This window comes from Lygodium microphyllum, chromosome 29, assembly GCF_053477565.2.
Source record: "Lygodium microphyllum isolate KBCC chromosome 29, Lygodium_microphyllum_v1.1.10, whole genome shotgun sequence".
Lineage (NCBI taxonomy): Eukaryota > Viridiplantae > Streptophyta > Polypodiopsida > Schizaeales > Lygodiaceae > Lygodium > Lygodium microphyllum.
The window spans coordinates 117,318,977-117,334,044 of NC_141163.1; the positions used below are offsets into that span (position 1 = coordinate 117,318,977).

General features: G+C 37.6%; 1 protein-coding gene across 1 annotated transcript; it reads left to right on the top strand.

The window, feature by feature from the left end:
- Positions 1–294: 294 nt before the first annotated feature.
- On the top strand, positions 295–4,513 carry LOC148011074 (glyceraldehyde-3-phosphate dehydrogenase, cytosolic-like). Its single transcript, XM_087671063.1, has 14 exons — positions 295–565; positions 661–749; positions 1,257–1,321; positions 1,413–1,451; positions 1,903–2,003; positions 2,086–2,198; positions 2,362–2,461; positions 2,608–2,754; positions 2,852–2,912; positions 3,002–3,099; positions 3,279–3,421; positions 3,650–3,733; positions 3,816–3,905; positions 3,991–4,513. The coding sequence occupies exons 1-14, from the start codon at positions 452–454 to the stop codon at positions 4,049–4,051; spliced, it is 1,305 nt and encodes a 434-aa protein (XP_087527189.1). The 5' UTR covers positions 295–451; the 3' UTR covers positions 4,052–4,513.
- The last annotated feature ends 10,555 nt before the right edge of the window (positions 4,514–15,068 follow it).

Here is a 15,068-nt window from a genome sequence, read left to right on the forward strand (position 1 = left end):
AAATCCACAAATCACGTATTTCTTGCAATGAAAAAGCGAAAACGTATTAAAGTAAAAACCACGGATTTTTTGTTTTTGCTGTCTCGACCAGAATTTGGAGGACGGAGAAAAGCACAATAGAAAAACTTTAATATTTACAATCGTAGGATGTTTTGAGATCGGACGGTTGAAAATGGGGCGACGATCGCGAGCTGCCGTCGAAGAAGCCGAGCCGTCACGATGTAGACGATCGAACGGCTGGAAATGCATTTTGTCGTTTTTCATTTTTGTGTTTGTTTAAATATTGCGGTGTTTTTAAGACGCGAGCTTCATGGGAGTCCTCTTCAGGTTTTGGCCTCGACGATTAGGGTTTCCTGCAACAATCTGAACTGCCTTGCCTTCTCCTTTTTCGTCTTCTGTTGCCTATCATTTTTCTTCCGTGTGCTCCGGACCTTCCTATCCCAAAGGATCCATGGCGGCTTGCACATTTGCCCGATCTTCACTTTCCGGCCTTTCCTCTCACGTTTCGGAATCCTCTGCGGCCGCTGCCTCATCACGTGCTGGCACTCCGTCAGCTTTCGCCAAGGTTAAACTCAGATCTTTTTGATCGCATGTCCTGGTAATCGCGTTCTAAGGCTATGGCTACGGATTTGAGGTTATCGGCTCTTTGTTGCGACGCAGGTTGGCGTGAGGAGCCAGCTGAAGCCTTTGTCATCAGATTTTTGCGGTTCTATTACAAGCCTTCAGAGCAGCGACTTAGGGAACTCTAGGTGAGTCACGACAGTTCTTAAGAGTTAAGCAAAACATTTAGATCTGCCAGATCGCTAGATCAAAGGCACGTCCCCAACTCGGGATCTTTTCTTGCATCGAAAGATAAACTGATGGCTCAAGTCTGCGGCCAATTCAAGGTCGAGCTTACGGAATCAATAGTGCACGCTGGCTATCGAACTCGCTCTCATATGGAGCTAGTTCTCATGAAGAACCGAGGTTTACTGGAAAATGAATTCAAAAAATTGCAGAATGCCTTCAAAATTTACAGAAGAAGGCTTAAAACCTTGACCTTTACAGAATTTGTAGTTATTAAAATCGCAACTAGATCATTTAGATGTAATTTGACTTAACGTCGCTAAGGTCTTTGTAATTGCTGCCGTTATTGTTACTATTTCGGGAACAATGTATAGAGGTCCTGCGCGTCAGATATTTGCGCGGCCAAATTAGCACGAGTTTCCGTTCACCGGCAATATTTGTTCTGAACTGAAACGCCGTGATTGGTGCAGAACTTTGGCATGGCACTTTCCGTCCGTGAGAGCTACAGCCACGGAGATTCCTCCTAAAGTGAAGAGTAATATTTATTCCGTGTGTGATCTAGATCCAGTCTTATACTTTGCCCATTTGATCTAGGAGAGATTCATTAAATTTAACTGTCCGTGCAGGCTCTCCAACCAAAGAAGTCGTCAAAGTTGGAATCAACGGTACGCTTTCTCATGTTTTACTTTTAGAAGAGTCAGACGTTGGTGGGCAAAACCTGCACCGTTGTCAATAGCGTGTCTAATTTGTTTCTTAGCTGTGAATTTGCACTTGCCTTGGTGTGAAGTTCTCTTTTCTGATTCCCTTAGGCTATGGAAGCCAGAGTCTGCACTGATTATACGAATGCACTACCACACATAAAGAAATTAAATAATTAAGTACATTTACTAGTAAGGAAGCAAGTCTCATGGACGATTAAGGACAGTTGATTTTCTCTATCATTTACATGTAAATATGTATATTAGCAATGCATTGAACTTGGTTTGTAGTTTGCATTTTGGCTCTGAGCACATGCTAGTTGCAGAAGTATTTCATAGTTGAGGTAAATTTGATGTGCATTGCATGAATGTTTTTTGTTTAGTGATGTGTGCTCTCTTTGATTGTGCTTGTCTCCAGGGTTTGGACGCATAGGAAGATTGGTTCTGCGTGTAGCTTTGGCTAGAGATGATATTGAAGTTGTGGCTGTCAATGATCCATTCATTGATGCCAAGTATATGGTAAATGTCTTGTTAAGAGCTGTTTTATGTAACTTATAGTGGAGGTTGTTCTGTCTGTTGTGCCTAAGTTGTTTTCTTCCAGGCCTACATGTTCAAGTATGACTCAACCCATGGAATTTACAAAGACGAGATCAAAGCGGTCGATGAGGAGACTTTGAAGATAGGTGGCCACAATATCAAGGTTTATGGGAAGAGGTACATATCAATGTTCATAAATGCAAGGGTTTTTTGAACTGCTAATCATGTGACACTTAAAGGAATATCTATGTGGCCATATACACAAGTTTTGTATGCCCCTTGAAAGAAACGGCTTTTGACTTTCAGCTGAAGGTTGCTAATCAATTGATTGCCAATGCAGGGACCCATCTGAGATCCCATGGGGCTCAGCTGGGGTGGACACTGTTGTTGAAGCTTCAGGAGTCTTTACTACAATGGAAAAGGCTTCTTCCCATCTTAAGGTGGAATTTTTGGGATGAGCTTTGGTAGTTTTTTGAAAGTATTGTCATATGTGTCGAATTGGGATTATTGTGTCTGAGATTATCACGAGCTTGTTTTTTTGTGGTTTATTTCAAATAGAGGCTAAAATCAAGTTGATCTGATACAGGGTGGTGCAAAGAAAGTAATCATATCAGCACCTTCTGCAGATGCCCCAATGTTTGTGATGGGTGTTAATGAGGAAAAATACAAACCAGAGATGCAAATTGTATCAAATGCCAGTTGCACAACGAACTGTCTAGCTCCGCTTGCAAAGGTATTATTTATTTGTTTGAACAATGGAGGATTGTTTCACTCTGTTGGATGTGCTTATATCTCTACTTTCTTCAATGTTTTTTTGTTTTGGTGTTCAGGTTATACACCAAGAGTTTGGAATTCTTGAGGGTCTGATGACTACGGTCCATGCAACTACTGGTAGGAGTCCTGTTTTCTATTAATGCACTTGACATTTACTCCTGACATGTCAAATCTTGCCCTGTGACTGTTTTCTGTTTGTTCAACAGCAACTCAAAAGACAGTGGATGGTCCTTCTGGGAAGGACTGGCGAGGAGGCAGGGGTGCAGCACAAAACATCATCCCTAGCTCAACTGGTGCTGCAAAGGTACGACGAAGAACACAGATAACAAGGAATCCTTGTGCAAATGAGTGGATTACAGTTTGTATGTATGTACTGTAAAAGTCGCATGAGCTCACAAAGAGAGAAGTGCGAAAATAATGCCAACAGGCGAAAGTTTCCTCCTCTTTGTTTGCTTTTGTAAGTATAGTTCTTTTTTGATACAGGCAGTGGGAAAGGTTCTACCTGCGCTGAATGGCAAGCTGACTGGCATGGCATTTAGAGTTCCGACTCCTAATGTTTCAGTTGTTGATTTGACTTGTCGACTGGAAAAAGATGCTTCTTACGATGAAGTTAAGGCAGCAGTCAAGTGAGTTTTACTTTTATTCCACTTTTGCCATATTTGAAGCAATAGTTTTCGTAGGTTCTAATCTAGCGACTTATCTGAGCTGAACTTTTGGTATATTTGAAGCGATCAGTGTAGGTTCTAATCTAGAGACTTAGCGGATTTGAACTTTTGGCATAGTTGAAGTGATCAATTTTCAAGGTTTTAATCTAGAAACTTGAATAATCTGATAAGTCGTGTTGTCCTATGCAGAGCTGCTTCTGAAAGCTCAATGAAGGGGATCCTTGGATATACTGAGGATGATGTGGTCTCTACTGACTTTGTTGGGGATGAGAGGTTTGTCGAGATCCGTTTGTGCCTATTATAGAAGTACCTTATTTGACATTGTTTTCACTTCTTTCCATTCATGAATATACAGGTCCAGCATCTTTGATGCAAAGGCAGGCATTGCTCTGAGCAAAAAATTTATGAAGTTTGTGGCATGGTATGACAATGAATGGGGCTACAGGTGAGTCTACTATTCGATATGTGGGTTGATGTAATGCAATTTTAAAGAAGCACAAGCTGACAAATGACTATGCTTTAATTTCTAGCAACCGAGTGGTGGATCTCATCAGCCATATTGCTTTGGTTGCTGCTGGCAAGAAATATTGAGAGCTTATAATCTATGAGACTTCGAGGTTGGGCCTGTCATTAAGCTGGCGGTTTTTGTGTAACACTCAAGAGCGTCCCCTATCAAGGTCACGGAACCAAGTTTTTACTTTGGCAGGGGGTGAATAAGTTTCAGGGTTTAATTGGTAGAGAGGTGATCTATGTGCTCCGGCTTGCTGATTGAGGTTCTTATTTGCGTGCTTTGCATTTCAAGAGCCTCAGGGGGTGAATAAGTTTCAGTGTTTAATTGGTAGAGAGGTGATCCATGTGCTCCGGCTGCTGATTGAGGTTCTTATTTGTGTGCTTTGCATTTCAAGTGCCTCTCTTTTTTTGAAGAGTTTTAGAATTTACATACAAATATGAGGACTCCTAGTTTGGTTCTGTGACATTCAATAAATGCCTTGAAGCGAAGACTATTGTAATTTTCACAATATTGGATATATTTAGAGCTTGATTCTGTGATAACTTGAATTGCGTCTTTTGCCACTTGGATTGTGAAAAGTCCATTTGGAATTTTGGGTCCCAATTTTTCCTCGTTTTAAAAGTGGAGCTTTAGTTAGTTAAATTAGTATTATGCAAAGGTACAGTGGCAGTCTCGTTCAAGGTTTTGCTTTACTAGGAAAGACTGGCATAGAAATTGTAATTTGTTAGCTTTGTGATTTGCAGTGCAATTTTTTTCTCATAAAAGGAAAACTTGTCAATGTGTTCGAAAGAAGATCAGTGATCTAGAGTGGAACTAGTTTCAATGTGGAAGTAGTAATAAACTAGAAGTTAGGAGATTCTAAGTAAAGATGCGCATTCATCCAGAGGGTGGCGTAACTAATAGTTTTTGTGTTAGTTGTTAGTCACAGCAGTAGTGATGCTATGCTAAAAGTTGGCTGTAAGGAAGCAAGTTCAAAGTATGGAATTCTTGTTGGGCCCGCTAAAGCAGCCTGCCCATATGTTTACTGGTTTCAGACCTTGTAGAAATTATGATGTGTGCTTTAGATTTGCACTTGGGACTCTGCCTCTGTGGTTTCAGACCTTACTAAGAGCCAGGGGACACTTTAGATTTTGAGACCTGGGCGAATCCCAAAATTAAAGACAAGAGGCAAGGAGCCAATACTGGACCTGCAGAAGTTCCTGAGCCCGCAGAACAGATTTTTTCCAGGATTTCAGTGAGTCCCAGTCCCTACATTTTTAGAGGGGACTACAAGGACTCCCACAAGCTTCACTACGTGGCAGCCTGTGGATCTCTGTGACTCTCTTTCTCTGTTTTTTGAAATGGTTTTTATAGGGTTTATTATTTTTAAAGTTTATTTTCTGCACAGGCAGTCACGGGGGGAACAAAAGTATATGCTTCAGAAGCATGGCTGTAAGCTTTCCATGGCTGGTCCCCTCCATGGCGGGGCTCTAATGGACCTCAAAGCATGCATGTATCTTCCAAGACTGCCACATTCCCTTTTATATGTGATGTTTCAGTAAGCTCAATAGGCATTCTGGACCAGTAACCCAAATGTTACAAATTTGTCCTTAGAAATGGCGTGCGTGTAAAAGCTCACAATAACTAAAACGAATCTAACAATTTTGCCTCTTCCTTATGACGTGTTTTGTGACAATCGGCATATCACTAAGTAATTGATCCAGACAATGCAAAGCTATCTCCACCTGGGGTAGTTATTTGCAGATAAGAATTTGGCTCTTCGCATAAGGACTCTATTAGGTTTCCCAGACTTAGGGATAGCTACTAAGTATTGAGCTACTTGTCAAATAATTAAAATTTCTAGGTGTGACATGACTTGTTTTTGATTGACTGAATTTATAGTCACCTTTACTTTTGAATGCATGTAGAGACTATACGTGTGGCAGCACTTTAAGAGTTGCACCATATACCCAAGTCAATTGACTTGGGTGTTTGGTAGCTTCTAAATTAACTTGGGCCGAACCCCCTTTTAAAGGCCAAGTTATTTTAACTCTAGCTAGTTCACTGAGTACTCTATTTCTTGGAGGTACTCCAATTCCAAAAGTTATGGCACAAAAATTGTATTATGCAAACCATCCATGCATTATTAAGTTTTATGCAATCATGTGAAAGTAGAATTTGCTTAGGCATGTCTTGGTGCAAATATTCATGCATTATTAAGTTTTATTCATACCATTTAAAGTTATTCTTGCATTATTAAGTTTTATTCAAACATGTGAGTAGAATTTGCTAAGGCATGTCTTGATGCAAATATATGAAATATTCTATCATACCTTTTAAAAGTTGATAATGTGGTTTAGTGACCAGTAGGGTCTGAACTGTAGCACTAATTTTTTTGAAGAAAAGTTGCAAGACCCAATATTTTTCTTTGGCTACCCTAAAACAGAGATTATTTTTCCTTTTAGCATTTTCATGCACTTATTGGGCATAGTCTTCCTTTCTTTACATTAATCAATGGTGTCAAAAAAAATTGCAGCATTAATAATGCAGCATGATCTAAACAATAGCATTAAATTTCTTAAAAGAAAGTTGTAAGCCCAATGTTTCTTTTGCAGGGTATAAAACAGATCATTTTTACTTCCATTGTTTCCATGCACTCTTTGTACTTGACAAAGAGGACCTTGTTCCTAGTATTCCAAATGAATTTAAGCATAGTTGTTGAGATGAGATTGCCCAATCTCTAGTTGGCCTCATCAAGGTTGCCTTGGTTAGAGAAAAGGTAGGTGGTTATGCCAAAGTTGTCCTTTAAAAGTAGCTTCTCTAATCCATCATTTGAAGTTTCTTCAAAATGGAGAGATGTGGATATAATCCCTAAATAGGGTCTTTTTCCTCTCTTCATTCCCTCTGCAATAGGGGAAAAGTGGTAAGCATTGAGGGAAAGTTATTCTAATCATAAGTTGCCACTTAGAGATGTCAAGCTTGAGCAAAGGTGTAGCCATTCATGTGCTTGAGCCTCTTATGCCAAGTGGCAACTTGTGCCATGGGGAATTTTTTCTTTCATTTTTTAGAGATTGCCACAAGGATGAGCGAGAAAGTCCTAGTCAAGTCCTTAGCTCTTTGGCAACTCCAAAGATGCTTCCCACCTTCACCACTGTGTGACCTCAGCATTAGCGTCACCTTGAAAGCCAAAGATGTGGGCTACTCTTCTATGTGGCGTTGCATTACATTTGTCAACCATTGCTTCTCTTTGCATGAAAGCTTAAAGTTCTTAGTTGGCCATTTGATGGAGTGCCATTGTGTAGAATCAACATCCCATAAAGATTGCCACAAGGTACTTCCAAGGTTGTTAAGACTCCATGGCATTTTTGCATCCTAGCTACTAGTGCATCCGATGGTTTGTAGGTGAAGGGGGACAACCATGGGATTTTGGTGGGGTCACTAGACCTATTGGGTTGCATGTCCTAGGAGGCATATGGTAGCACAAATTACTAGCACATGGCTAAGAGTTGCGCCACCTTTGATTGGGGGATTCTAATATTGAAATGGTGACATGAAATAATTTTGTGCCAATCAATGTTAGCCCATGAACGCTCCATGATTGAAGAATTGTTAATCCAAGACATGATGCACCTCCATCCTCTTCAATATCCCAATGTTACATTTCTCCTATCTTGATACAAGCACAAGAATCGTTTGATCAAATTTTCGGTCAAGCCCCATGAGAAGAGTTGAAACACAGCAAGGAACCAATGTAAACTATTGAAGAAGTCATGAAGGACTTAACTATTGCAAGTTTCCTTGCAAGGGACAACATGATGAAGTACCATCTATTGAACTTTCCCTCGAACTTATTCTAACACCATTGGAATCTCGGGCTTAGTGAGATACCCACTCCAATGGAAGCTCCTAGGCTCTTGATTCTCTCTCCTAGCTTGATCATCCTAAAGCTATAGCTAAGTAACCATTGTTCTAGGTCTTTCCATGAAAGGAGGAATGGTTTGGTCTTTGTTTGGTTAACCTTAAATGTTGATAGCTCAAAGAATTGAGCATAGGTTTCCAAAAGCTTGTCAATTTATGTCCTTTCATAAGCCACAATAGATGCATTATCATCCATGAAGGATTGGTTTTGTATCGGGGCTTGTAAGCAGAGAGAGGTCGCAAATGACACCACCTTGGACTCTCTTACCTAGCTTGTGAAGGAGAGGGTCTGTAATAAGAGTGAACATCAAGGGGCCCCAAGAGCACCATTGTTGGATAGACTTTCTTAGCAAGAAGGGTTTAGTAATAGTTGCATTCATGTTGATTGAGGTTGAGGCATTGTCGAAGGTGGTTGCAACCATGCCACTAAATATGGAGACCCAAATTCCATAGTAGAGAGAACTCCAAGAACGAATGACCAGTTAACTCGGTTGTACCCCTTATCCCAATCCATGTTAACAAGGATGAAATTAGATTGGTGGCTTAGTGCACAATCAATTGAAAAAACAAGATTTACCACTACATCATGCTCCCATAGAATAAGCCAAATTGTTTGGAATGAATAAACTTGGAAAACAAAAACTTTACACTCAAAAGGCAACGCTTTAGCAAGAACTTTGTAAGAGAAATTTAATATCATTAGAGGTCTCCAGTTAGGGCTTTATAGAGAAGTTCAACATTATTTGAGGCCTCCAATTACAAGCTTTGGTTAGCATTGGAGGCTTAGGTATTAACTTGGTTAGGGTAGAGTTGAGAAGCCAGTTGGTATCACCATAAACTACCTTAAATAATTGAGCATAGCCATTGAGTCCTTTGCACATGCTTCCCACAATGCTTGGAGGACCTTTGGGGTGGCCCATCAGGTCATGAGCCCTTGCCAACCTTCATTTAAAACACAACTCCCTTTACCTCATCTATTGTGAAAGATCTTTCAAGGAACGAAGCTTGCTCGAGTTGGATGGAAACAACCATGTTGCCAATGAAACATTGAAACTTGCTATTATAGTCCCAAACATCAAGAGGTTCTATTTCAACTATTGTTCCTTGATGCTCTTAAAAAACTTTTAGGAATACTTGTCATCATGGATTAGATTCCTTGATCATGTTTGATGCTCATGCATGGTTTCTTTTTGTTGTCTCTTTTTTGGTGTGTTAAACAAGTCATTGGGGGCCATAATAGCATCTCCTATCGACCTTGTACTTGTACCTTAGTGACATGGACCTTCACTTCCTCTTGCTACCTAAGAAAGCCTTCCATGTAGTTCAACAACCTTTGTAAGATCTCATCCTTGGATTGCCATCTTAGGGTTTGCAACATAGAGTTATGTCCATGTCTTAGTTAATGCTTCCATGCATCCCTTCCAATAATACTTCAATGTAACATTTGATGGATCCATCAACTTTGAAGATGATGGTGTCGAAGGTTTGAAAAGGTTAAGACTTGATTTTTGGTTCACTCCATCTCATAAAACGATGGTCCATGCTATTGGTATTTTCTAAAGATGGGAATTTGGAAGGTGAGCCTAAAAAATGAGCATGACACCATGACTTCATTCAAAATGTGTGCTTGATAGGTGAGTTTAATGATGATGAAAAATTTGGATATCTCAATCTAGAACTTATAATTTTATACATTCACATATGCTTTTATCTCGTATACTCTAGTATTATTGTGTTTTGGTAGCTTGTACTTTTATATCTTAATGAGGCATCAAAATAATCTCATGTTTACCATGGAATGACTAAACTTGACTCTTTAATTTTGTGGTAACTTTAGGAAAGGCCATATACCCATAGGAATAGAATGGCCAAAAGGAAAGTTGAATTTTAGTTACATTGTAAACAATGTGTTCAAGGCCTAATCTTACGACATAGAGTACTATGTAGTACTCACAATGGTTATGTACACAAAAGCATATGAGCCACAAGAAACATGCATAATCTAGCTTTTGATATTTTAGTGATCTCATACCCATAAATGCTTTCTAGAAGAGTTTATACAAGAAGTGAGCTTTTGGAGTGAGCTTTTTTTGGTAACCTCTAGTTTTATTCCACATAGTCCACTTGGTCCTCTTTTTCTTTTAAGTATATATTAAGCACCATTATTACTTCTCCATTGCCACCACCACATCTTACTCTCCTTGTCCTCATTAGAATCACAACTAATTCTCATGTGTGTGTGTGTGTGTGTGTGTGTATTAGGGACCAATCATTGACATCTCTCTCTCCTCAATACTACCACTACTACATCCTACTCTCTCCCTCTCATCAAAAACTACAATCAACACACACACACACACACACACACACACACACACACACACACACACTCTCTCTCTCTCTCTCTCTCTCTCTCTCTCTCTCTCTCTCTCTCTCTCTCTCTCTCTTACTCACTCACTCACTCACTCTCTAACAACACATCAGTAGTTCTCTCTTCTTAACTCTTTTATAGTTATTTTTTATAATATTATCATAATGTTAGTGGTTGAATACATTTACATATATATATATATATATATATATATATATATATATATATATATATATATATATATATATATATATATATATATATATATATATATATATATATATATATATCTCATATATTGGAGACCCACAGCATGCATCTCCCTCTCCTCCTAAATAACAACCTCTCTCTTTGTCTTTTTTACCCCTAATTCCCTCATTTATCATTTGCGTGTGTGCGTGTGTATGACTCTCTCTAACAGTGCATTAGTATTTCTTTCTCCTTAATATTACTAGATTAAGCTTGTGTGCTTATGTTTGACAATATTATCATAATGTTAGTGGTTCAATTACACATACATACGTGATATCATACTACGTATACATTCACATTCCTCTCTCATCTTTCTTTGTATCTATTTTATAATTGCATCCTGATGTGTTAGTACTTCAATTATACACACGTGCAAACCACAAACACATCTATTTATACTTACACATTCTCTCTCTCTCTCTCTCTCTCTCTCTCCCTCTTTTCCTCATTTGATTAAGCTTACATATGGATTGAAGTTATGCATTTGCTTACAATAGACCATTGCAAGCAATTGGTTTACATTGTCCATAAAATATAGCTCCATGTTGCTTCATTACTTGTAGCTATAATTCCTTTTGAGAATTTTTCATTTTACACTCCAAACTTTAACAATCAAATATTTTAATATATTGATATATTTCACATTGTATTGTATGAACTTACTTTTAAAAAAACACTAAATCCACAAATGCATTTACAAGTTAGTGAACTACTATGTAAAGCAACAAACATATACTAGCTCCATTGTTGGAGGGTGAAATGGGTATTCTCTAACAAACTCTTAAACCCCCATATGAAAACCTGCTAGCTTAGTCAAACATGGAAGTATGTATTCCAAGAGGATAGTAGCCATGGGATTTTCCCTAGTCAAATAGGGAAGCATGTGTTTGAAAAGGATGTTATCATCCACAAATAGTAACATTATAGAGCTAAAGTAGGGCCAATCAATATCATCAAAACATTTTTGAAATTAAGACTTCACCTTGATTTCTTCTCGAAGAATGAGGTAGGAGAACAAATGCATGTGTTGTATCACTTTCTTATGATTAGTCATAATCTCTTTAGAAGAAGATATAAAAGTACGATATATTCTAAAGAATACATGTGGAATTACTTACCAGGAGTCTGGATACTTACATCTCTTGTATTGTTTTTTCTTTGAGTATTTTTGGTATAATGCCTTCTCATTGGAGGGGAATTCACCTTTAGGTAGTTAAGGAAGATAGGACATCTTCGGTAAACCTCCTCATTTCATTGCTACTTAATGTGGTGATCCTTATGCATGAGCTACTCCTCCTTCAAGTCCACCTAATCCCTATATTTCCTTGGTAAATTTTGCAATATCCCCTTCTCTAATTGCCCATACATGAACTTGTTATTTATAGTTCTATTACATATAGAGAACACATCAACAACGTACCATTGCAAATATACTTCTATAGAAGGATACCAAGTTATGTCTAGGGAAGTCTCTATGTTGCTAACTTGCATGATTTGTAAGACTCAATATCATCATTTGGTTTTAAATTCTCTTTATCTTCTATATGAACTAGAAGAACAAATATATCTACTTAAATATTGTAGTAGTTTTCTAATTAAAAATAGAGAGAGAGAGAGAGAGAGAGAGAGAGAGAGAGAGAGAGAGAGAGAGAGAGAGAGAGAGAGAGAGAGAGAGAGAGAGAGAGAGAGAGAGATTATATGATTCACTTTGAATTGTTTTCCACTAGGAAGGGGGTTGCTAGCAATTCCTTCCCATTAAAAAAAAACCACAACTCCCCTATGTCATCTCTCTAAGGGGATGTGAAATTTTTATTTCATCAAACATGGATTCTCGTCTTGATCCCTTCTTGACGAAAAAAACTTCACCAGTTGTCTCCTTCATCTCTTTGAGGAAACTTATGATTATTATTATTTTGTCTGGGAAGGGTTTGCCGCTAGCCCCCTATTTAGTGAAAAAGAGGACATGAAAGTTTTTTCATCAAGAAGCGGTTGTCGAGAGCCCATTGTTCGGTATTTTTTTTTACAAGTTCCCTCAAAGAAATGATGGAGTAGACTTGTGAAAGAAACTTGTCTTGGGATGGAGTAATTACTAGCTAAGAATATCATATTATATGCTTATTTATAATATGTTTTAATGTGAGACATAGTAGATTGAGAGTTTATGAATGAACTATATTGAAATGTTTTGACCTTATGAACAAAAAGCAGTCCTCTCTTTTGGAAATTTTTTTCTTTCTAACATAGAGAACTAATAATTAATATAATGTAGAATGGCTGTTTTCTTTGCATTGTGTATTTAATAAAATGAAGACCTTATCAAATATAATTATAATCAAAATGTGACTTTTAGTCTAATTGTAAGTAGGCCAAAAACACACACACACACACACACACACACACACACAGAGATTAAATCATTGGATGAGTACCATTCACTCTTCACCATGATTGGTTTTTCTTTGGTATACACCACACACTATCCAATGTGAATTTTCCATCCCTCTTGTAGACCAAACTTTGATGCTTCTCTTTTCTCCAAAGTATGGCCATTATGTCTTGAGGATATGCTACAAAGGCATACATCATATATGAATTAAAGATTTTAGAAACGCCACAAAGGCATACATCACATATAAATTAAATAATCTAGAACAATTTATACAATTCATGTACTTCAAAGATTGACTTTATACATACCATGTAACATGTAGTAGAACTTTCACTTCATGCTTGCACCATGTTTTGAAAGAAGCTATATACAACATCAATAAACTTTTACTGATTTTCATAATCAAACACCATCTTTCAAAGTAAAGGATGCAATTTGACTTTTTTAAACCTTGTTTTTCCTTTGTCACTTTGATAAAAAACCAAAGCATATAGTTGTTCCACCCATTGTAGTCTTATGGCATGTGAACTATGGCATTTCCTTCCTCATTGATAGGTATTGAAAGAAACTTTCTAGCCTTAGTTCCTCTAAAGAAAGGCTTATTTGGTAAGTTACAAGATTTTCATGATCTTTTCTCATCCTTTTCAATCGTTACTCGATGCTTGTGTAGCCCAATCTCTAAGCGTTGGTGTAGCACTTGTCACTCTTTACTAGTTCTTCTTTCCGTCCTTTCCTTCCATCCTCTTTGTCAAGGAATATAGACATGGGTATTTTGCCTTTGCACCATTGGAGATTTGACGCACACATTTCAAAGTTTTCAAGTTTCCAGCAATGTACCATTTAACTCTAGTATTTGTCATACCCTTCGACTAAGAGCAACTTGCCATTTTCTTGGTAATTGATGATGTTGGGAATGCTTGTGCATGTAAAAAAGAGCTATAGTACCTCAAATGTTTCCTTAGGAACTTCACATGTAGCAAGCCAACATATATAACACTTTGATTGAACATTAAAGTTCCTTGGATTGTTCTAGTCAAATTGCAAGGCTCTATTAATCAAAGTGATACTAACTCTTTTGAGCTTTACTCCCTTAATGACCTCATTTTCATCCAATTTGATGAAGAATTGCAATTTACCACTACATTATTCAACAAATATATGATAGTACATTACCATTGTCAATTGTACCTTGGATAGATTATGGTAGTAATTGTTGAGATTTGTAAACTTAACCTCGTGTACATGTTTAATCTCTATCTTTAGTGTTTCCACACCAATAACATGCGTGGGATTCGTTAGTACCTCCAAAACCTTGGAGTTTAGCCTTGGAGCCTCTATAACTTTGAAGGTTTAGGAAAAGACATGATTTTGTTTCTCTTTAGCACACAATCAAACTCATCCTTTAAACCCTCAAATTTTTTTGAGTAAGTCCCAATGCTAATGTTGGCCCTATCATCACAAATAGTTTGTAATTTGTGCATCCACAAATAAGAACTTGTTTGAGACATCTTTTAATATGGACTCAATTATCTTCTTCTTTATAGCCTTGAACTTTGGGTTGTTCAAAGCGTTTTCTAATGTACTTGCCTTCAACAATCTTTGAATGCATGGTTCAAGCTCACCCTCATCTAGATTTTCATTTTGAGTAACCTTGCATGCCTTGATATGTTGCATCCATTAGCCATTGTTCATAATAAACTTATAAATTGAATTTTTATATTGTTTGCACTCCTATGTCAACTTGTTATTGAACTTCTTTAGATAATCCAATTGTAACTTTGTCCCCTCATATAAGATGCTAATATCATGAATAGTGTCCTACATTATTGTGATAATTTGATTACTTTTCTGAGTTATAATTTCATTTCGTTGCTTCACTTGTCCCATTAGTTGTTATATTTGAAGTTGATGCGCAACGATAATATCATGACAACTTTTTGCAATTGCTTGGTAGGTTGTGAATACACGACCTAGTGTAATCAAAGAATCCATTTTTACCCTTACATACATACTTTAGCAAGTTTGTGATTCCTAAGAAAATTGGAGGTTTATTAGTTAGGGGATCAATTAGGTAGATTTCTCCTCATCAATCCATAAGTCCCCATTCTTTAATCCCATCTGCCTGTACCTTTGTAAATCTTGAGGATTAACATTGGTATGCTTTGTCCTTTTGAATAATGGGGTATAT